At 57.2% G+C, this 23,655-nt stretch overlaps 1 protein-coding gene across 2 annotated transcripts; it reads right to left on the minus strand.

Annotated features, from left to right (window-relative positions):
* Positions 1 to 526: 526 nt before the first annotated feature.
* PCDH1 (protocadherin 1) lies at positions 527 to 23,618 on the minus strand. 2 transcript variants are annotated; one of them, XM_061189751.1, is made up of 6 exons: positions 23,436 to 23,618; positions 14,441 to 15,303; positions 9,281 to 11,476; positions 3,933 to 4,152; positions 2,960 to 2,998; positions 1,728 to 1,773 (listed from the first exon to the last, which is right to left on the minus strand). In XM_061189751.1, the coding sequence occupies exons 1-5, from the start codon at positions 23,473 to 23,475 to the stop codon at positions 2,973 to 2,975; spliced, it is 3,345 nt and encodes a 1,114-aa protein (XP_061045734.1). In that variant the 5' UTR covers positions 23,476 to 23,618; the 3' UTR covers positions 1,728 to 1,773; positions 2,960 to 2,972. The 2 variants fall into 2 exon arrangements, with proteins under 2 accessions (XP_061045733.1, XP_061045734.1); XM_061189750.1 differs by lacking the exon at positions 2,960 to 2,998 and having other exon boundaries at positions 527 to 1,773.
* Positions 23,619 to 23,655: the final 37 nt, after the last annotated feature.

Below are 23,655 nucleotides of genomic sequence, written 5' to 3' on the forward strand. Positions count from 1 at the left end.
ATGGCTGACTGGGCTTCTCTGCCCCCCGATCCCCCCACGCCACGGGACCCCTGACCCTGGCAAAGGGAAGCCCAACTGGAAGAAGGGGGCCTGGAGCCCAGGGTGCCCTGAGGCAGCCCTTCCCACCCCCTGAGATCAAGGCAATGGTGGTTTTACAGGCTGACGGGTCAGTCATGGCAGGGGCTGGGGGGGTGGGGTGCAGAGAGGGGGCAGGGGGCAGGTACCCCCTACTGGGGGCAGCAACCAGCTGCCCCCTGAGCAGACCTTCCTGCTCCCAACTCACCCAACCAGGCCAGAGGCACAGTCTCCCCACCCCCGGCCAGCTGCCCCCCACAGCCTCAGGGCCCCTCCGTGATGCTCATCTGGATGTGGGGGGCCAGCCTGAGCGGGGATCCCCCCCACCCCAGGGCACAGCGCAACAGTTCCAAAAAAATAGAGATTTGTATTCTTAAAAAAAATTAAATAAAAGCCCAGCTCTGCTGATAGGCGAGTGTTCCCCCATCCCCACCCCCACCCCCCTGTTTCCCTGGCCGGCACCCCCATCCTGCCACAGCCCCAGGGGTATTTACAACATGGAACAATAGAGGCCTGGGGTGGGGGGCACTGCGGCAGGGAGGAGGGGGCGCAGGGCAGGTCCCCCCCCAGAGGGGTCCCCCGAGACAACACAACATCAACAAGAAAAGTTGCAAATCAGGCAGAAATGGGGACGTCATTCCAAGGTCCTTATATACAGACACTGCATGACCAGTGGGAAGGGGGGGGCCCAGATGGGACCAGGCATGGGCATGCGGCAGGCAGGTGGGCCAGCCCAGGAGCAGTACAGGAAGACAAGGCCTCCGCCCCACTCCCACCGCCATCCCACCCCACCTTTGGTAACAACAGCCCTTCAGGGAGCCCCTGGCAGTCAAGAGTTTCCTCTGGGAGTTCCCAGGGAGAGGGGCTCCCCAGTTCAGCCCTGCTGCAGGGCTGGAATGGGGGCATCCTATGCCCTCCCTGGTTGGCCATGTGGGACACAATGAGTTACAAGTGTGCTGCCCACCCTTGACTCTACCATCTGCCCAAAGTGAGGGGGTGATCCCTGGAAGTTGAGGGACCGGAGCCTAGTCATTGTAGAGGAGCCCTCTTGGGCATCAGCTGGGGGGAGCCCCATAAAGGGGAAGAGGGGGCTCCCTAGGGTTTGGGGGCTGAAGTGAGGGAAGAAGACCTGGACCCTGCATGGGGGAAGGGCCAGCGTGGTCATGAGGCCAGTAACCCCCCCACTCAGGGCCCTGGCCAGGAAGTCCACGCTGAAGGGGTCAGGAGCAGGGGCCCTGGCATGGGCCCGCCTGGGAGCTGGCCGGTGGCTGGGGAAGGGATGGCCGGCTGGCCAGAAGGGGGCTCACAGGTAGATCTCGCGCTTGGCCGTCTGGGCAGATGCCGGTGTGGCTGCAGGTGGGAAGTCCGAGGTCTGGGTCAGGGGGATTTCCTCCAAGGTGGCCGAGTCCTTGCAGGAATCATGGCTACTGTGGGAGAAGGCACTGTAGGAGGGCAGGAGGCGCACGGGGGCCGTTTTGGTGTTCCGGTCTTCCGGGGGGCTGGGGCTGCCGGCGCCCGCAGGCTCCTGCCCTCCTCGGTCCTGGTAAGGCACGAAGGTGGAGAGTTTGAGGGCGCTGCTCTTGGTCCGGCGGCTGGGAGACGACTGGCCAGGCATCCAGCACGTGTCGGAGTGGCCAAACTCACTGCACTCCCGGGTACATGTGCCCGTCATGGCGACGTCAGGCAAAGGGCGCAGGTCTGCAGGGGAGAGTGGGGAGGATGGTCCTCAGGCAGGGCAGCCTCGCAGAGCTCTGCCCCACAGCCTCCCACCAGCGCCTCCATGCCGCCTTGGAACAGGGGTGCACGCCCCTTCCTGCCCACTGAGCTCACAGGCACACACACCCTCAAATAGACACACACCCTCCCACCATCCACCGCATGCTCGCTCTCTCTCTCACACACACACACACACACACACAATCTATCCTTAAATAGACACATTCTTTCCATCCTCACCCACCCTCCAGCTCTCCTCTCACACATCCACCATATCTGCCCTCAGACAGGTGCACAAACACACACCCTATCTACACACTCCGTCACCTATCTCCAGACAGGCTGAAACATGCACATCTACCCTCAGGTAGGGGTGAGGAAACCCCCATCCTCATTAAAGACACAATCTCTTTCTCTCTCTACTGCGCTCTCTCTCTCTCTCTCACACACACACACACACACACCCCCACACACCTACCCTCAGAGAGGTGTGGACACACAAATCTACACCAGGCATCTCTATCCTCAGACAAAGGTGGGCACATGCCTCCCTTCTGAGCCCCCTCCAGCCTCACCATGCTCCCAGTTGCCCTGGGGCCCCACCCCACCCCAGCACAGAAAGGCCCTGCTACAAAGCCAGGGGTTTGCGTAGAAGCACACACTCACATATCCACAAGCACGCTCATGCAGCCCCTCCCCGCCTCACTCCGGCCCCTACACCACCCACCACCCCTGGCCTTGCCCCGGCTCCCTGCCCAGAACACCCATGGGAACAGAAGTTGGCCGCCTGACATCGGCAGTAGCCAGTGTGGTTGCTGGGCAGCGGGGGTCTCCATGGGAACGTCTGGGCCTTGAGTACTTCCTGTCACAGTTGCCCCTGTCCCGCCCTCGCTTGGGGACAGTACCAGGCGGTGCCCCCCTCCAGGGATGTGACTGAGCGGCACCACCTGGGATGGGGACTCCCCTGGCACCACTCACCCTGGCTTGGCCTCCTGCCAGTGCAAGGTGAGGAGGGGACAGCTCTGTCGTTAACCCTCCGGGGTCTTCAGTTCAGGGCAGAGTGGGGGGACCCAACGTGGCACGGAGCAGAGCACGGGCACTGGGTGGGCGGGGCTGGGTGCTGGGCCGAGTCCCACAGACCCCAGACCCCAGAGCAGCTCCCACATACCTGGCAGTCCACCTCAGGGCCTGCTCCGGCCAGCCGGCTCTGCGCGGGCACAAAAAGGACGAGACGGGCGTGAGATCGCGCATGGATGGGCAGGGTGGAGATGGAGGGCACTCTGAGACCTGGGGCCTGGGAGGTTAGACAAGAGCCCTGGGCCCGAGGGGTGAGGTGTGGAACTTTTCATCTTTTGGCGGGCTGGGGGAGTTCGGACTGAGGGAGGGGCGAGACCTGAGGATAGCTCTAAGCTCGAGAGTCTTTCTATCCCAAGGGGAAGCTGATTTAGTCTCCCCACCACGGGCCACCAGAGGTGCCTTCACGCACACACACGCACTACACACATACATTCTGACAACACGCCCCCCATCCATTCCCATGCTGACCTCTGCTCCAGCCCAGATCCCACGTCTGCCATCACCCTCCAAGCCCCTCCCACACAAGCCTTTCCCCTCCCCAGGCCTCCCCACTCCCTCTCCTCAGCCAAACCCTCTCCTGCCTCTCCCGCCAGGGGATCATCACACCCTTCTCTGGGCTCCTCCCCAGCAGGGTCCCTTTCCTTTTCTCAAGGCCCTCTGAGCTCTCATGATCTCAAGATTCCCTCAAAGTTCCCTCACCACTACCTGGGCCCTCTGGCCCCCATTCTCAGGGTCTCTGTTCCCAGCAAGCAGAATAAAGTAGTGCTGAATTCAGTCTTTGGAGTCAGAGATGCCTGGGTTTGAATCCCTCCCAGCTCTGTCACTTCCTGTATATGACTTTGGGTAAGTGACTCAACCTCTCTGAGCCTCCGTTTCCCCCACTGTAAAGGGGGCACAATAAAGTTCTCAGATCAGAGAGTGGTTGTGAAGGTTAAATGAATATATACCAGAAAGCACTCAGCACAGTGTTCACTGCTGAATACACGACAGCTCAAGAGATGGAGGCTATTTCTAAGGTCTTGTCATCGCTCTCAGGCTTCTACTCATTCCTGGGGTCCCCTCACCGTTCTCGGGGTGCTCCATCTCTCCTATGCTGCCATCGGGGGTGGTGCGCTCATAGTGATCCTCAGGCAGAGCCAGGGGACCGAGTCGGGGCCCCGAGGATGACTTGCTGGACGGCGTCTCAGACTCCTCCAGGCCACTGTCGTAGTAACTGTGCTGGGACGGGTCCTGCAGCTCCTGCGCCTGGCTGGTGGCGGAGAAGGTGACGCGCCGGTGAGGTAACTGCAGGGAGAGGGAGTGTCACTGCCGGCCGGCCAGCCTGCGCCACGGGGCCCACCACCGCACCAGGCTACAGCCCCAGCCAAGCCCACCCCCAGAGCTCCTAGCCCTCTAGGCCTCAACAGCAACCAGGAAGAGGCCCAGGCCCCTAGCGCAGCAGAACCCCCCAGAAAGCAGAGACCTTAATAGAGGACTGCCCCTTGATTCTAGGTCAGCTCCCAGGACAGCCAGGACCACGCACTGGAAGTCCCAACACAGCACAGGCCCCAGTGTTATGACAGCCCCCAGGCCAGCACAATAAGCTTAATCCAGTACAACCACTTGTTAGAGCACAGCTTCCCAGTACTGGCACAGCCTCTGTTTAATTCCAGACAGCCAACACCAAAACAGCACAATACCAGCCAACTCCCCTAATTCCAGCATAGCCTCTAAACACCAGCAAAGCCTCCAGTTTTTAGAACAGCTCCCTGAAAGCAGGACAGACTCCTAATTCCAAAACAGCTCACCAGTACCAGAACAGTTCCCTGATTTCCAAATAGCACCCTCCAGACTCCAGCTCCTCACCTGTCTCATTGCTCTGTTAACTTCTCATTGCCTCCATCCAGTGGGGTGCTAACCTCTTTCTGATCTTCTGTTCCTCACCCCTGGTCTGTAATGCCATAGGCAGGACTCCCTGCTGAGTCCCCACCCACCCAGGTGCCCACTGCGTTCCCCTTCAGAGAGGCCTGGGAGTGGAAAAAGGTGGGAGGGAAGAGGGAAAGGGAGCCTGATAACAAACCAGGGCACCTTGGGGGTGGGGTAGCAGAACAGTGGAAACTCCCCAGTCCTCCAGATCAGGAAACAGTATTAACTGGAGAGGGCAGGGCCCAGGAGGACCTGGGCATAGGGGGAGGGGCCCAGCATCCATCAGGGATTCGGAAGGCTGGCTTCTTCGAATGGACGCTCCTTCTAGGAAATAGGAAGGAGCTTCCGGGAGGGGCCGCTGGCTTGGTAGAGCCAGGATTTAGGAGCTTGGAGCGGGGACTGGGGTGGGGGGAGGGCAACAGTGATAGACTGCTCCCAGACAGCAGCCCTGCCTGCCTGCCACGGGTTAACGATCATCCCAGGAACCTGGCAACCTCAGCTTGGCACTCGGTACAACCAGCCCATCCCCCAAACACCCACCTGGGACCACCACTGGTTCTCCTGCCAACCGGAAATTAGAAGTTGTGGAGGGCGCAGACCCAGGGCCCCTGGAGGCTAGGGGTGGGAGCAGCCCAGGCCCAGGGCCCTGCTGATGAGTCTCCAGGCTCCTTCTAATCCTCTAAGACTTTGTGGTGCTTTGTCTTTAAAACTCTCAATAGGAGGTTCTCAAGATGGCCAGAGGAGGGTGTCCCAGGTTTGCAGACCCACCCTTCTGATACCCTACACAATTTCCGTGCCATCCAAGGCAGCTGGGGTAGGGGAGGTTGTCAGCACAGGGAGCTCTGGAGCTGCCTTCCCACCTTGGCTCCCACCCCACCTTCAGGCATAGGCAACACTTCTCGAGATCCACGTTGGGATCCAAAACACTGAAAGGTCTGGGTGATGACAGACAAGATCCCCAAAACTGACCTGATATTTGGGGCTGGGAGGATGTAAAGGAGCACGTCCACCTGGTGATGGAGTGAATAGGTTCCAGGAGGGTCTGGGAGGCACAGGGCAGTCTGGCTGTTGGGTGTTTTTCTTTCCAGTTTTCTTTAAGACATTAGCCAGCAGCCCTCCCTCCCTGCAGAACCTGTCCCTGGTAATCCAAGGCTTCAGTCCTGCCTCCTAGGCACATCACTTGGTCTTTTCCCTATGATTCTTTTCTGTAAAATGGAGGGTTGGGTCATACTCAACAATAAATATTCCCTATAATTCTATGACTATCAAATCTTAAAAAGCCTAGATCCAAAATCTCTCTCAGACCCTAGTCCAAAAGTTCTAGACCCTTGCTGGTTATTTCCAGTCGGCCGTCCCTATGGACCCTTCAGATTCAACATTCCCGAAACCAAATTCTTTTTCTTTAATCAGCTTCTGCATGGGCAATGATCTCATCATCCTACCACCCAGACTCAGAAGGATGATATCTATCTGGGGATCCTGGTAGCTCTCCACTCACTCCCCATCCCTATCCCATATCCAATTATCCCTTGAGTCCTGTGGGTCATTTCTCCAGAAGGTCATCCTGATCCATCCATCCATCATGCCCTTTTCCACCATCCTTGCTCACACCTTAGAGGTGCAGTCCTGAACCTTCACCTCTACCCACTTTATATCCACCATACACTCCAGTTAACTCTCTAAAACTCAGTTCATCCAAAACTCATGAGCTTTCAGGGCCTCCCACTTCTTCTTAAGGAACTTTTGGCAAAGCATCTATGTCCTCTACAACCTACAGTCTTCCAGTCTCCTGTCTCAGCTCCCTCCTATACCCTCCACTCCAGCCAGAATCCCCTTTCTGCCCTCTCCCTGCCTCCAACTTGGTCACGCTCACTCCCGCCTTGGGAGTTGGCTCAGCCTCCCGTTCAACTCCTGCTCCTCACTTTACGAAGAGCTGGCTCAAGGTTCTCATTCCACCCCCCCCCCGGAAGCCCATCCCCATGTCCTATGCACCCATGTCCTATGCACGTTTTCTCATACTCTGTGCCTCAAAGAAAGGGAGGGGGCTCCATGGTCAAATAAATTTGGAAAACCCAGAGTTATACAAAGTTTAACAGGTTTTTCCCTTCTTGCAGGCTTTGCAGAGCCTTTAATAGGTTAATGTGAACTTAATCTTGGAACCACTTTTTTATAGCATAACGGAAAACAGCAGACTCTGGCAATCAGATTTCCTGATGATTTGTGTTTGAATTTGACTCCATCGCTAACTAGCTTTCACTTCTGTAAAATGACCTGCATCACAAAGAGTTATGAGCAGTGGATGAGCTAATTCACATAAAATGCTCAGCATGGTACGTTGCACCTGGTAAGGACTCAAAAAAATGGAAGCAAGTAGTGGCAGAAGTGGTAGAACAAGTTGGGAAAAGCTTTAATATATGCCACTTCTCACTGGTGAGAATTGACACCACGATTCTCAACTGCCTTATCTTGTTACTTGTATGTCTTGTAGAAATATGACCATTTTTTCCTCAAGGTCTAGTACTATGCTGAGCACACAGTAGGGATTCAGCCTATGTGTTTTAATGATGACAGTGATGGTGTGGTTTGGTTGTGTTTGAATGTTCAGTGTGGCTCCATGGATGGGTTGGACTGGAGCCGAGTAAGGGATAATCCCTCAGACCTTGGGAAAGAAAAAGAGATTAAGGAGCTAAAGGAACAGAAGAAAGAGAGAGGCGGTGGCAGCAAGGAGAGGAACAAAAGAGAAAGAATGATTGGTCAGGAGCTGCTGGAGGTCACCCTAGAGATGCTTATTTGTCCAAGGGAAATGAGATGAAACCAGATTTCACTTCCCCATGCCCCACTCCTCCAAAGCCCCTAGGAGTTTTTACTTTGGGGGTACCCCGGGGCATTGGGGAGTTTGTGGACGGAATCAGAGCAGAGAGCTGGCGCCCTGGACCTCCTGGGAGTGTCTCAAGCCTCTTCAGTCGCCATGGAGACAGGTTGCCTCTGGCCTCAGAGACTCCCCCAGGACCTGAGGCCCCTCACCCAGACTTTAGCCTCCTCCTCAGGCACAGCCAGAGACAGGGCAGACCCAGGAGAGCAAGAAGTGAGAGACGGAGAGAGAGAGAGTGAGTGAGAGCTAGCAGCTCAGGGTGGCCAGAGCAAGGAGCTGAAGGAAGGGAAGGGAGGGGGCCGGATAGGGCACCTCAGCCCTGGTCAGCAGTGGGGATACAGAGCAGGTCAGTCCATAGCACTGGGGGATATCCTCCCCTCTCCCTGGGCCCTCCCTCCCAGCAGCCCAGACTGGTGACCATGGTGGGGAGACACAGGGCAGAGCAGGCTAATTGCTAGGTGTTGAGCGGTATTGGGATGAAGAGGCTGGGAAAAGGACTTGGGAAGATCTTGCCTCGAGGGAAGGTGCCTGGTATAATTAAGAGGTTCTCTGCCTTCACCTGAGGCAGCCAGGCTGCACTCCACCCCCACCAGCTGCTCTGGTCTGAGCTCTGTTGGGAGATGCTCGATGTGCACAAATGGGAAAGGTCAAGTCTCAGCCAGCGGAGAAAGGGCAGGACTTGGGTGCATCTCCATCCGCTTTCTTGGTAAAGGGTGCCATTCCCAGGGAGGCCTCACAAACATGAGGGAAGGGGACACACTGCTGGACAGCTCCATTTGAAGCCTGCTCAGAAAGGCACTTCCCCCAAACATGGACATGGTCATGGTGGGGAGGGGCCTGGTCAATAAAGATAGGGTTGGGGCAGAGGGGCAGGTCTGAGACATGGGAAGGGACAAAGAGCAGGGATGGGGAAACTGAGGCAGGACATCGGACAAAGGGCTGTTTCTAGTCTCTCTCGCTCCTTCTCTCAGTTCCAGGAAAATAAGAAGCCAAAACTCCAAAAATAGAGAACTTTATTATCAGGGCAAAGTGTTTGGGGCTGGGGGAGGGGAACTGGGGCCCAGCCCCAGGAGTCTGGGGTGGGGAAGAGGGTGACACACAGTACACAGAGAAGGCACAAATGGGGAGGCCCCCCTCCCTGACAGAGCGTCCACCTGGTTACCCACCAGGACCCCAGGTCTCCCCCTTTCCCCTCTAGAGAAGCACCCATGGCTGGTCTCAGACAGAGACCCACATTTGGAGAAGACTTCTTCTCCATTTCCCTCCCCGCTTCTGCCTCCAAACCCTTCTGCTCACCTACCCATCAGTCCCCGCCTGCAGGACCCAGCAGCTGGTCCAGTGTCCCAGGATGTGACAAGTCACAGGCCTCTCTCAGTGCGGAGGGGGCGGGGGCGGACACGGAGCACACCCTCAGTTTTCATTCGGCCCGACCCTCCAAGCCTGGGTGAGGCAGCAGGGCCATCAGCGGTCCCAGCGTCCCCCGATCTTTGGTTCCACCTCCCACCACTGACTTGGGCTGCTGAGCACGGCAGGCCCGAGACACCAGCTCTGTCACTCCCACACCTCGGTCCAGATGGCCCCGTGGTAGGGGTGGGGTGGGGGCCGGGGCATGCTGAGCCGCAAGGGCTGGCCTACCTGCTTGCTGGGGTATTTGGGGGGGTTGGTACGGTAGCTGTAGTCGGAGTACTGCTCAGAGCCCGTGGACGTCGTGTCCCCAGTGCCCACGAAAGTGTTGGCTGGCGGCAGGTCCTGCACCACCTGGTGCTTCTTGGAGGCGGAGGGTGACTGGGGCTGCAGCTGGATGGAAGGCAGCGGGGAATTAGAGCGATAGTGGCGGCCGAGGTCAGGGCTGCCTGGTGGGTAGTTGAGGGGCAGGTGGATGCGGGGGCTGTCCCCAGGGGCATCGCTCATCAGGTTGAACTTGAGGGATTTCTGCAGCCCGGCCTCATCCTCGTCCTCCACCGGCTTCACGGGCTTGGGAGACTTGCTCTTCTTGCCCTTGCTTTTGTTTCCCTTGGAAACTTTGCTGCTGGGCTTGGGAGCATACAGGTCCTTGGTCTCCTTCTTGCCAGCCTGGTAGCCACTCTTGGCCTCCCGTTGCCGGCAGTAGCGCACGAGCACGGCCAGGGCGATGAGCAAGGCCACGGCCACGACACCCGCCACCACGCCAAATAGGATGTTGCTGCGCTGCTTGGAGCGCTCGTATTCCGGATCCCCAGCAATGTCGATGTCCAGCGGCGTGTCCAGGCTGTGGCCCAGCAGGGTCTCCAGCAGGGTGCGGTTGGCCAGGGTGTCATTGACATACAAGTGGACCAAGGCTGTGCCATAGCGAGGGGGCTTGCCGCGGTCACTGACCTTCACCACTAAGCGGTGCAGCCCGTGGTGGCGCCGCTCAATCTCCTTTTCCAGGGTGATGGCACCGGAATGTGACCCAATCTGGAAGAGTCCGTAAGGGTTGCCACCGGCGATGCTGTAGGTCAGCTCAGCGTTGACACCAGAGTCAATGTCCTCAGCTGTCACCTGGCTGACCGTCTCACCCAGACGGGTCTGCGGGGTCAGCAGCCGGTGGGAGGTGTTGGAAGGGGCGGTGATAAAGGGTGCATTGTCATTCTCATCCAGCACGTTGATGGTGACGCCAACGTAAGCCGAGCGAGGTGGGACGCCGCCGTCCACCGCCTTCAGCTGGAAGGTATAGGTGCTTTGGTGCTCCCGATCGAAGCTCAGGCTGGAGAGGATAGTGCCCGTGCCGTTCTGGATAACAAAATCACCATTGTCCTGCTCCACTGTGAGCTGCACCCGGGCGTTCTCCCCCTTGTCCCCATCAATGACCGTCACCATGCCCACTGGACTCAGCGCCGGCATGTTCTCCATCACTGAGAAGTTGTAGCCACTCAGCATAAACTTGGGGTCATTGTCATTGCAGTCCAGCACGTTGACAAGGACGGTGGCTGTGCCTTGGAGGCTGGGGCTGCCCCGGTCGGCTGCCACCACCTTCAACTCGTAGCTTTCCCTCTGTTCCCTATCAAGGGATGTCTTCACCCGGATCTCTCCAGTTTCAGGTGAGATGGTGAAGAGGCCCTTGGCAGCCGGCTCAGGCTCCAGAGAGTAAACCAGCTCAGCATTGGAGCCCGAGTCGGCATCACTGGCAGTGACCTCAGCGACCACTTCACCTGGCTTGTTGTTTTCTGGGAAGGCAACCTCAGTGACGCTCTGGGTGAAGACAGGTGCATTGTCATTGACATCCACCACCTGCACCTTGAGGGAGTTGGTGCTCGAGAGTGGGGGGTTGCCAGAGTCCACGGCCACAATCTCAATGGTATAGTCTTTGACCTTCTCATAGTCGAGCGGGGTGGTGGTCTGCAGGAAGTACTTCTTCTTGCTGTCACTTCCCGTGTCACTGGCCTGGCGGAGCTGGAAGGGCACGTCACCTGCCACCACACAGGTGACAGCTGCATTTTCTCCCTCATCTCGGTCAGATACCTGCACCAGGGCCACAGCTGTCTCTTCTGCCACGTCCTCTGAGATGTTAGCCATCCCGTCTTGGTGAGTCACCAGCCCTATGCCCCGGATCTCAATGGTGGGGGCATTGTCGTTCATGTCCTTCACGGTCACCACCACTTGGGCTCGGGCACTCTTGGGGTTGGTGCCTCGGTCCTTGGCAAGCACCGAGAAGCGCAGGGTGCTTAGGTCCTCGCGGTCCACGGGGCCCTGCACGGTGATAAGTCCCGTGTTCCTGTCCAGTCTCAGAAGACGCCTCACAACTTCGGGCGCCTGGTGGAATGTGTAGTCGATCTCTGCGTTGGCACCTTGGTCGGAGTCATTGGCCTTCACCTACAGGGCAGGGGGAATAAACATGGAAAACAGGGCTGGGTTAGTTTGGGGATAACAAATTAAGGGACACATTGCTGCCTTTCCAACGAACATGGCAGACGCAACTAATCTAACAAGGCACCCTTTCCAAAAGCAGCACACGCATGCCCTGCCCTTTTCCCAATCCTGACACTTTGGCATGTATTACTGATCTTTTTCCCTGAAGAGCACAGATACAGCCCACAAATCCTCAATGGTGCTACAAGCTACTACTAGAGACGGGACAGGGCAGAACTGAACTCTACTTATCACTCCTATACCAGTCCACACAAATATGGGGATGAGGATCCAATTAGCAACTAGGGCAGCCCTTCCACCCAGTTAAACTGGCCTTCAAACCCTTCTGAAGAGCTGGAAAGGTGTGAGTAGTAGAGATGGTGTGTACGCATGACATATGTGTGCAACATGCATGCATACACACGTGTTGTGATTATGTGAGAAGGTATATGTTTATGCACGTGTCTATTGGCACACGAATGGAGACCCACGTGCCCCTCTGGAGGCCACAGGTGAGGGGATTTCTTTTTTGAAAGGAGCCAGGTAGGGATGTGGGTCAGAGGGAGCCCGCCAGGGCCAGGCCAGGTCACTACTCTGTCAAAACCGGGGAAACCTGTTTCATCTCTCTTCCCCTCCCAGGGCTGGCGCTGGCTAGGCATCAACTTGAGGAATCCAGCCGAGCCTGCGGCCAGGAGGGAGGGGCTGGTGCAGGCCACAGAGCCTGCTGGCAGCGGGCTGGGCTCCCAGCAACGCACAATGAACTGTCTGTCCCTTTGCAGTGGGCACGTCCTCCCACGCCAAGGCCGACACACACTCGGCCCAAGTCTATACAAACATGAGTGGTAATGGGGCAACAGGAGCCAGGTGGGAATGGTCATGAGGTAGCACTGGTCAGGGAGAAACAAGAGGGTTGGAGTTAGGTCACAGCCCAACAGAATGTGATGGCAGTACGGGCGGGGGCGGGGGAGGAAGGGGGAGGGGTAGACAGGATAGGCGCAACTAGGCAGAGTCTCTGGGGAGCGGAGCAAGAGTCCTAGGTTCAAATCCCAGCTCCGCCACTTCCCAACTATGAGGCCTTGGGCCAATTATTTAACATCCTCAAGCCTCAGTCTACAAATGTGTAAAATGGGGATAATAATAGAACCTATTTAATGGGGTTGTGGTGAGGATTAAATGGGATGATAAGTGTAAAAATGCCTAACACTGCCTGGCACATGGCATGTGCTCCCTAAATAGCATTTATCCCTCTTTTTGTCCATCCATCTCTGAAAATCGGTGCTGACACAGTATTGGGCATTGCACCTAGCAGGCCCTCAGGCCACTGCTAGTCTCCTTTCCTTCCCATCAGGATTTTTTTGACAGTGAAAACACTGGTGAGCTACCTGGTCTCTGCTCACCCCCTCTAATGGTTTCTCCTCGCCCCTCCATCCCCCTGTTCCCCCAGTCTGTCACCAACTTTTTCATTATGATTCCCACTGTCTCCCTGTCTCTAGATTGGTCACCCACCTCCCTGTCTGCCTCTCTTGCCATCTTACCTCTCTTTGTCTCTGTCTCTGACTCTTGACTTCTGTCTCTCTTTCCCTCCCATCTTGCTCAGTTCTCCTTCTGCCTCTTTCCCACTGCTGGCTCTCTCCCATCCTCTCTTTTCTGCTCTGTCTACCCGTAGCCTCATCTCTGCCCCATTCTCCTGCTTCATCCCACTTCCCAGCTCTTACACACATGGGCTCTGAAGCCAAACTGTTGGATGTGGCCAAGGTGGAATCTGAACACATCAGGTGGGTGTTACCAGGCAAGTTTCCTAATCTCTGTGGGCTCAGTTCCCCATCTGCAAAATGGGGATAATGCTTACATTGTACTGTGGAGATTAAATGATATAATACACATAATGTATTCAGAACAGTGCCTGGCACCTAGGCTATTATTATTCGCCGTCCCCGACTGTCTCCCTTTTCTTTCTCTGTCTCTCTTCTACAGGTTCCAGTCCACCAGCCTCTAAAAAAAGGCCAAAACTCCTCCCCGTGCCCTGCTTCAGCTTGAGGACTTGGGACGAAGGGTTTCCCAGGACGGGTAACGGTGTGCAGGGCAGGCTGAGCCCTCCTCAGCTCCCTCATATCAAAGACAGACAGCTTCAGCCCATGGGGAAGGAGAAAGGAGCTGGGGCTGGCAGGAGGCCAGGGCTGAGATGACAGTGGGAGATACGCCCACCTGTCTGCAGGGACGCTTTCTTTGCTCTCTCCCAGGCCCTGACCCCACCAAGCTGCCCAGCCCCTGGGGCAGTTCCCATCGAGAGGGGTGTTGAGAGCTTCAGCAGAGGCCACCGACCCCCCCTACTGTGCCCAGCACCCCACACCCATGGGCACCCCGTGCCTAGGGGAGGAGGTGGGTGTATAGACATCTGTGTACAGTTTTCTGGAATTCTGAGGACTCACCTGGCTAAAATGATCTCATTTGACTGTCAGGGATGGGCAAAGCAAGGCTCTGTCCTCCAGCCTCAGGAAACTCGCATGTGGCTAAAGGGCCCCTGGTTGGGAAGACATTCTCATCTCTGGAGAGATTCTACTTGGACAGAAGGCGGTTCACTTGTTCCAGCTCAGCTCACTTGGCTGGGGAGGAGGATATCATTTGACTTGGGAGGGGGTTTCACTTTGCAGAGGTTTCTCCAGCTTGAGTCTGCCTCGGGGATGGGGGGATCACTGTTCATATGCTATGTCACTGTCACCTGAATAGCTTGACAGAGGAAAGTAAATCCCCTGCTGGGGTGTGGTGGACTTGTGGGAAGGTCTCACCAGGCGGGCGCTGGGGAAAAGAGATCTCACCACAATATCTTGGCCATCTTGCCCTTAAGTGAAGGGAACTCTCACGAGGTTGGGGTGGGCTCCCATTTCTAAATGTGGGTCACCCTGACAGTTAGATGGAGGGGCCTCTCACCTGGATGACCGAGTGTCCTATGGGGCTGTTCTCAGACAGCTCAGCCTCGTAGGATGGCCGCTCGAACTTGGGGGCATTGTCATTGGTGTCGAGCACGGTGACTCGCAGCAGGGCGCTGCTGGCGCGTGGGGGGTTGCCACCATCCTGCACCTTGATAGTGAGGTCATACGAGTCCAAGCGCTCCCGGTCCAGGTTGCCCATCACGATGAGCTGCGGCTGCTTTCCGTCCTGGTCCTCTGCCACCTGCAGCCCAAATAGCTCCTGGGCCTCGGGCCCCACCTGCAGCTCATAGGATGCCACACCGTTGGGGCCAGCATCGCGGTCCGAAGCCACCGGGATGGGGAAGAGTGAGCCAATGTTGGTGTTCTCGGGGATGGGCAGCGTGATGACTGGTGAGGCGAAGTTGGGCGTGTTGTCATTGATGTCCTGGACCTGTATCTGGCCCTCTAGCAGCCGGGGGCTGCCATTCTGCACGAGGTCCGTGATAGACACCTCAAACTCCAGGATGCAGGGCTCACCAGGGAGCTGGTTCTGGCATTCACGGAGCCCCTCGCGGTCGATAGAGGTCTCCGTGGTAAAGATGTCGCCCGTCTTGCCATCCACCCGCAGGTACGGGGCGCCTACTTCTAGTTTGTATAGGTGGCCCACGTCTGGAAAACCATAATCGGCTGCGAGGCTCCCAATGAGGGTGTTGGGCGGTTGTTCCTCTGGCACCTTGTACACCACCCGAGTGGCGTGGCCTGGGGATGGAGCCAGCAGCAGCAGAAGTGCCAGCAGCAAGGCGGGCAGCAGCAACCGTTGCCCCCCAGGGCCTGGGCTGTGCCTCAGGGACCCCATCCGGGCAGGCTCCAGAATCAGGAGGGCTGTAAGCAAGGGAGACAAAACAGGGGGTCAGCTGGGAGGAGAGCCCAGGCCCTGAGGGCTGCCCAGAGCCAGCCCCCAACTCCCCCTCTGCCACCTACACACTGATCTCCCAGGAGAGAGCTCTGCCCCAGTACAGAACGCTGATTCCAGGACCCAGAATCCTGAGTCTCACCCACAGCTGGTGTAGCAGCGGTGTCTGCCCCAGCTGGAGGAGCAGGTCTAGAGCAGTTCCTGCCCATGGAACGCCCTGACCCTCCTGACACTCCCTCCCTCCCTCCCTCCCTCCCTCCCTCCCTCCCTCCCTCCCTCCCTCCCTGCTCTCTACTCTGTGCTTTGCCCAACACCTCCTTCTCACCAGCATCCTGCCTGCCATAGTCACCCATGCTAATTACCCTGATACTGAGATAGGGAGAGACAGCAAGTGGAAGGGTGAGACCAGGAGCAACCCCCAACCCACCCCACCGCCACATTACAAGGTAGGAGAGAGACGCAGGTACCCTCACATTCCCCAGACCCGGGATCATCGCCACCCACGCTGAGGGCCACTCACGTTGGCTGCAGGGAGAAGGGATGACGTCATGTTCCTCTCCCTTCTGAGATGCCAAGTTAGTGTACGCACAGGAGGTAGGACATCTCAAATCCCTTTCTCCTGACAGTAATCACCCTAGTGCCCAATGTCCCCACCCTCATGAAGGGCCAGCTTGGACTGGGCACCAACCAAGGCTTGAAAACGGTTAGGGTTGTGGAGTAGGTGTTAGCCCTCCCCGACCCCCTTCCAAACACACATGCCCCTGGGCACTCACACTTGTGTGTACACACACAGTTCCCGGGGCTCCTCTACCCTCCCTCTCCACCGGGGTGGGGGGCTGAGGGGGAAGAGAGACACGGGCAGGTATGTGGAAGGAGAGAGTAGACGTCAAGACTGGGGTCAGGACTGTGGTCAGAGCTGATTAGCCCTGGAATTGGCATTGGGAGCTGCCCCAGCCTATCCTTAGCAACTAGGAGCCCAGCAGGTCTAACTGGGACAGAGCTGCCAATAACACCAGCAGCCTTGCCCTGACCACTCCCCATACCCCTGCTCAGTCTCTCAGTGAACATCTGGCCCCTCCCCTGCTTAATCGGTCCAGTCCCATCTCATACCTGCCTCTCCCCGCCCACCCCCACATCCTTCCAGTTAGAGGCCTGTATGCCCCAGCCAACCACAAGCTGCACCGCCATCACCACAAGAGCCTGCTTCTTCTGCCCATCTCCCCCAGCTTTGAGCTGTGCATCAGCAGACCCCAGCCAGACCCTCCAGCTAAGTCCCAGTCTTGACTCCCTCCTCCTCTCCAGCACTACCACGACCACGGCCAGCCCTTCTATTCAAATCCAAAGTCTTCAGCCCAGTATTTTCAGCAGAGGCTCAGGCTCAATCTCCCTTCCCTAGCTCCTGGAGTATGTGCCTCACACACACTCCTGGAAATCCCACCCCAGGCCCTGTCACAGGCCACACCCACCCCACTGAAGGCAGGTTCTGGTCACCCAGGAAGCCTTCCCAGGCCTCTTCAGCCCTCGGTGACCTCTCCTTCCTCCAACTCACAGCCACTTATTGTGTGTCCCAATCCCATGGCAATGAATCACTGTGCAGCCTGGGACACCGCCCGCCCGTGTTGTTCAATCCCAGTTATTGTGCACTTATTCCTGTGTTCTCTGCACTTATTCCTCTCCAAGCATGCCGAAGGAAGGGACAGGGTTCCCTACACTCATCCCCCAGCCCCCACCCATTCACCTTCACTGAGCTGGGCGTACTATAGCTGCTCATTCATGCATTCAGTGAATGTTTATTGGGCACTTACAACATTCCAGGCTCTATTCTGGGCAGTGGGACACAGCAGCGAACAAGACAGATGCAATCTGTCATGGTGGAGCTGACAATGGTTCTAACTCAAGGACTACTTGTCATTTTTGTTGGGCTGTACCCATTTGACAGATGTAAGGCACCAGGGTGGAGAAGAGCAGGGACTGTGACATCAGACAGTCTGAGGCAAACCCCAGCTGCCCACTTTCTGACTGCGTGAGCTGGAGCAATTGATTTAGAGCCTCAGTTTCCTTATCTGTAAAATGGGGATAATACTACCTCTTTCCTAGGGAGTTTGAGATCATGTGGGCTAAATGCCTAGCACAGTGAGTATTCAACAAATGCTCCCTCAAAGCACTCACAATTGTAGTTAAGTAGCTGTTTGGGAAATAACTTGTGAATTGTTTCTCTTTCCTATAAGACTGTGAGCGGAGACTGGGAGAGCCTCTGCTTTGTTTACTCCTACATCCTCAGGGCCTTGCCCTGGACCCTGCACACTGTAGGTACTCAGTAACAGCTCAGGAATGACTGTGATTATTTTACCTCTCAGGCTTAGCCTATCCTGGAACTTTCTGTATGGTCACTGCTTGTTTTCTTGCCCAATTTCCCTACTCCACTGAGAACTCCCTGGGGTCTGATTTAATCCTTCTCTGTGTAGGTCCCTAGCAGACTCTCAGCAAATGGTCATTGAATGCAGATTCCTTACACAAGCACAGCCCCCTCCCTGGTCACTCCTCGCACTAATAGGCTCAACGCCTGTGAGGCTGTTATCAGATTAGTGTGTGTGTTTGTTCCCAGCTGCAATCTTAATCTCTTTAAAGGATGGAGGAATTTATCTGATGCTCTATTTGGATCCACCCTCCAGCCATTTCCCCTCTCTCTGCATGGACCTGGCACTGGGCTCATCTTACCATCAAGCCTCAACCCAAACACACCTGTTTCTAAAGAACCTCATTCCCTTCTGGGCGCCTTATCCTGCCCTCCCGTGTGCACAGCACACACACAACATGGGATCATTGTGAGCACCAATTCCGTGCAGAAGTCTTGGCAGGGTGGGGGTTACTTGGGAGTTACCCTAAACATGACAAAGAGGAGAAATAAAGCAGTGCCGCCCTGCCTCCACTCACTCCCTCCAGATCAACGGTTGGTAACCTTTTTGGGTCACATTCCCCTTTATGAATTTTATGAAACCACACCGCAGATTCTTCCAAGAAAAATGAACACTCACAAATTTTGGCTACAAATTCAGAGGTCCGTGGTCTGGCACCGTCAGGGTGACTTTGATTTGTAGCCGCTCTAAGAGCTACAGATTAAGCATTGACCTTGGGGGCTTCCTTCCCCATCTTGGGTCACAACCAGGGGCTCTAACCCCTCAGGCCTTCCAGGCAGCACAAACATAGCATGCTTGTGACACATTCCCCCCACATCCCCCCTCCCCACGCCTGCCCCCTAACTCTCATACACATTCTCTCACTCACCCTGTCACCCTTAGGGGTCAGGAAAGGATTGTGGCATCTAACTTCTGCGTTGGGAAGAAAACCAAAAGGGAATATCCAAGGCAAGGAAGGTTGGGGGCGGGGCGGGGGCGGTTTCCTGGGAGGAAGGAGGAATTTGGGGGGGAAATGGGTTTGGGGGAGGGTTGCCCAGAGTAGGTTGCCCAATAAGAGCTGAAGAGGGTTTAGGCTCTTTAAGCACCTGGAGAGTTCCTTTAAAATGAGTATTATCTGGCTCCACCCTTAGGAATTCTGATTCTGGAAGAGGGACCTGGAGAAACCCCCAGGCAGCAAGGTGGAGGCAGTAAGGGTCAGGAACCTTCTGGGAACAACTTTGAGGTACTCTAGGTCTTTGGAGTTAAGAAAGAAGTATAAATTCTATTATCATCACCTTTATTATCATCATCACTCTCCTCACTATCATCATCAACCCAACTAACACTCCCCCAGAGACTTTACTACATTTACATCCATTTCCCATCTAATCCTCCCAGCCCACTGAAATGGGTACTATTTATTATTAATTTATGGCTCCCCATAGTACAGATGATAAAACTGAGGCTCAGAAATAATAATTGCCTTAGGTCACAGAAGTAGCAAGCAGAAGAGTTGGGATTTGAGAAATAAGAATGCCTCCTCACGTGAGTTGGGAAAAGGCTGGATGGGGGAAGGGAAATGATTGGAAATCAGTGGTTGCTATGTACCACCCCTGCCGCCCCCCCCCGCCCCCCGCCAACACACACACACACACACACACACACACACACACACACACACACGCAATCCCTGGGCTGCCAAACCTGCAGGGCAAGAAGTGAAAGAGAAGAGAGAGCCTAGGGTTCAAGGTCCGAAGGAACCCAGGCCTCCCAGGATGCAGAGAGAGAGACAGAACAGCCAGGAGTAGCTGTGAGGCGGCCTTTTCTACCCCCTGCTCCCACCATCTCTGAACTTTGTCCTGGTGGTTGGTTGTTGGGAGTCATTAGTCCCAGACGGCAGCCTTTGAAGCGATTAGTGCCTTATCTGCCCTTCCCTAGGCATTGGCTGCCTTCCCGGCAGGGGTGTCCCCACCTCCACCTAGCGACATTGGGCACCCAGGACCCTGAGAAGCCAGAGCCTCAGTAGGGACAGTGACTCATTCTTCTCAGGCCAGAGGAGCACAGTGAGGTGTGAGGGGGCAGAGTCCAGGGAAGGCCAAGGAAAACGCCATCTGTGTCAACATCTGGGGAGGAAGGAGAACAGTGGTGAGGCTTCACCTGGAACCTTCATTGACAGCCCACCTCGGGGATCAGGGGCCATTTCCTGCTGAATGCTGTGGCCAGAGAGGAAACAAACGGGGGCAGACATCACTGTCCCAGAGGCCAGGTCAGCCCTGACCCTCACTCCTGCACTGTTACACAACAGTCACCACCACTGTGGGCACAAAACACCAAGGGACATAGCAAACATCTGGGAGAGGAAGGTAAGCAAGCTGGGCTGTGTGGGGTGGAGCTGTTCAGAGGCTTCCCACGGTGAATAAGTGCACAGCCCTCAGCTCCTCTCCCTTCTTTTTCACAACCCTCTGTTAGCCTCTGCAGGGTTTCCAGGCACCTGCATTCTGAGTCAGATTGTCAGGGTTCAAACCCTGGTTCCACCACTTCCTAGCTGTGTGACCTTGGCCAAGTGACTTTACCTCTCTGAACATATTTCCATATTGTGAAATGGAAATAATCCTGCCTCTTGAAGTTATTTGGGAGGATTAAATGAGAGCTGATGCATTAAGGTCTATTACATTGTAAAAGACAGATAGCTTTCCATCACCGAATAGAGCACTTTATTTCCAACATCAGGCAAACAGTAGGTGCTCATTGGTTCAATAAATAAGTGAGCCAATCCCCTGCCAGTTGGGAAGACCTATGAAGGCAAGGATGGTGTCTATCTTACTACAGTACTGCATCCTCATCACCCACCATGGGCCCTAGCAGACAGTAGGTGCTCAATACATGGTTGAAAGAATCTCTCTCTGCAGCACCAACTATCCTCTCTCATGGTAGGGGCAGACCTCACCCGTATTAGAAGGGCCTCCTCCTTTCCCATCTCCTCTGCCCCCAGCCTTGACTCCTGCTCAGCTCCTCCCCCCACCCTTGCAGACCTTCTCCTGACCCTTCCACCCACACTCCGCAGCAGTTAGCTCACTATCTCTACCTAGCCCAGCTCCCCTGACCAAGTAGCCACAGCAGCAGCCCGTCTGCCAGGAGGACGCCTTACCAGCAAGACCCCCCTTTCCAGCTGAAATCCCTTTTGGAATTGGGGATTGGGTGGGAGGGAAGGGAAGAAACTAAATGCAGCCAGAACTGAAACCAGACCTGCTCCCCTACCACCCCGCCCCTGGCAGTCTCTGGAGGCCCCTCTCATCGCTCTCTCCTCGATTCCACTCCATCCCCTGGTCTGGTCGTAATTACACATTTCAATCCTCCCAGACCGCCACGTCAAGAAAGTAACACCCCCCCCCCCCACCCCACACACACCCAGACCTCTGGGCTGTCACAAACACCTTCTGCGCGCTCTCCTTCCTGGCAGCTACCAAGGGTTGGCCCAGAGCAGGTAATGGAAGGCTCTCGGCGTTTTCCGGCACGACGTCCCGGACTCTGCCGGCCGGGGCAGACCCCAGCCTACACCGCCGCGGTCAGCGGGCGCTCCCCGTACACCTCCTGCGCGCGGGGCATCTCCTCCCAGAGGACGCGGGAGAGTGTGTCGGGGAAGGTGGGACGGCGGCTGTTCTCCGCCAGCCTCCGGCTCGGCCGGCCCCACCCCACCCCCACCCTCAGCAGGGCGACACCGCGCCTTCCCGAGCTCAGGGCGAGGCGCGAGCGCGGCGCGGTGAGAACGCGCCTCACCGGCGGGCCCCTGGTGCCCCCCGCCCCAGGGGCCGCCGCGGGGACTCCCTCCTACTCCGCCTCTCGGGCCTCAGCCTAGGGACCCCCGCAAGCCGGCGTCGGCTGGAGCCGCTCAGCGGGCGCAGGGAGGGGGCGGGGAGGGAGCCAGCGCCGGAATCACAAAGCAGCGAGCCCGGCCCGGAGGAGAAATACTCGTAAAACGGACCCTCTAGCGGACGGCGGAAAAGGGGGCTTTGCCCCACTCTCAATCGTCAAAGACCTCAAAGCAGCCCCGAATATTTCCTGCTAGAGGAATGGTCTCCGACCACTGCTGAAAAACTGAGGCCAGAAGTCTGGGCTCCCGAGGGTAGCTGGGGGGAAGGGGTGCGAGTCCTTCTCGCCTGCCAGTTGTGCTCCTGCGCGTGCCGCGCGCGTGCCCTCCTGGTCCCGGGGCCTTGCCCGCACACACGACTCTGGCCTGCAGCCGGGACCCGGCGGAGAGGACGCCCAGGTGTGAGAGGGACACAGGTGTGTGGGCCCCAGGTGTGCTGGGGATCCAGGTGGTTCGGAGAACGCAGCTAAATGGTCCGAAGAGGGTCGCAAACACCGCCCAAGGCTTGCACCCTCTGCAAAGGGACCTAGGGCCCTGGAGCTCCGGGGAGGCGGGTTGGCGCGGCCTGCCAGGTCCAGCTCGTTCCGGGAATACCCGGCCGGCCGGCTGGCCCCGGAGTGGGGGTGGGGAGGCGCCGGCAGGGAAGCAGGTCTGGCCAGCCCCTAGGGTTCCCGCTGGGCCGAAATTTACACTCACTGTCCGGCGCTAAGGGGAAAGGGGCGCTAGGGGCTCTCCGGGTGGCCCGGCGGCTTCCCCTGACGGAATCTGGCCTCCGAGGGAGAGGGACAGAGCGTGTATGTTTGTGTGTATACGCTGCAAGGTGTAATGTGACACTGTTGGTGGAAGGTGTGTGTGACACCCAGTGTTAAGATGTGTGAAGCAGTAGATTCTGTGTTTGTGCCCGTGAGGCGCTGCTGTGGGTGCCACTTGCTGTGTTAGGGCGTGTGCCGTCAAGGAGTGTGCTGAAACACTGGGTTCTGTGTTTATGGGTGCAGTCGAGGGGTGCAAGCGAGACATGTGTTGTGCACCTGTGTTCTAGCCAAGGAGTGTAACATAATTTATGTTAGGGTGTGTGCCTTAAAGGAATATGTGTGTGCGGGGCTGGGTTTTGAGTGTTCATCTGGCGAACTGTGGCCGTGACACTCGTATGTGAGGGCATGAGATTGCGTTCGTGTGTCCATGTCGCCGAATGTCACCCCCGGTTGTGTTTTGTTGCTCTGTATGGCCACGGGTTGTGTGTCCGTGCTGCTGAGCATGCAGAAGCTGAAGCAGATTCTGAGCTACTGACGGTGCCCCAGTGGGCGCTGGTGTGCGGGAGGTATGCCTGTGTGCACATATGTATGTATGTGTGTACATATGTCCGTGGTCTGGCCCTCCGGGTGCCCGCGGGGAGCTGGAAGCGCCTGAGTGATCCGAGCTGGTCGCCCAACAAGTGTGTGTGTGTGTGTGTGTGCGTTGTGAATGAGGGTCCTTGCTTGCTACATCCTCGGGGACGGCCCCCCTGCAACTGGGGGCTGCGGGCTTGCCCCAGGCCATCTCCATCCCTCGCGCGGCTGGAGCCCCCTTATCCCCGCAGCTCCAAGCGCGCCGGGGTGCAGGGCGCCCAGGCTGGAGCCCAGTCCAGCACCCGCTCTCCTCTCTCGGCTTTTTGCGGCGGACCTTGGAGGCCAGGGTGCCCCAGCCGCAACCCCAACCGCCCCCACCTCAGCCACGGCGCGCTGAGCACCGACTGGGCCCCCGTGGCCTCGCTCGGCCGAGCGCCCCTCCCTCGGCTCCCGCCGGCCATGGCCGCGCCCGGCCGGGAGCCACCACCGCCTCCACCGCCACCGATCCTTACCCGCCTCTGGGCAGCGCAGGCCGCGGGCCCTGCAGTCCATGAGCCGCCACCGGCCCCGGCCCGGGCTGCGGCTCGGCACGGCACGGCTCTGGCTGGCGCTGCGGTTCAGGCTCGGCTCCGGCTGGCTTTGGGCACAGCAGCCCCGGCGGCTTCGCGTCCGCGCCGCGCTCCCGCTCCCCGAGTGTGTGAGGCGGCGGTGGTGGCGGCAGCGGTGACGGAG

Source organism: Eubalaena glacialis, chromosome 4 (genome assembly GCF_028564815.1).
Source record: "Eubalaena glacialis isolate mEubGla1 chromosome 4, mEubGla1.1.hap2.+ XY, whole genome shotgun sequence".
In the NCBI taxonomy this organism is placed as follows: Eukaryota; Metazoa; Chordata; class Mammalia; order Artiodactyla; family Balaenidae; genus Eubalaena; species Eubalaena glacialis.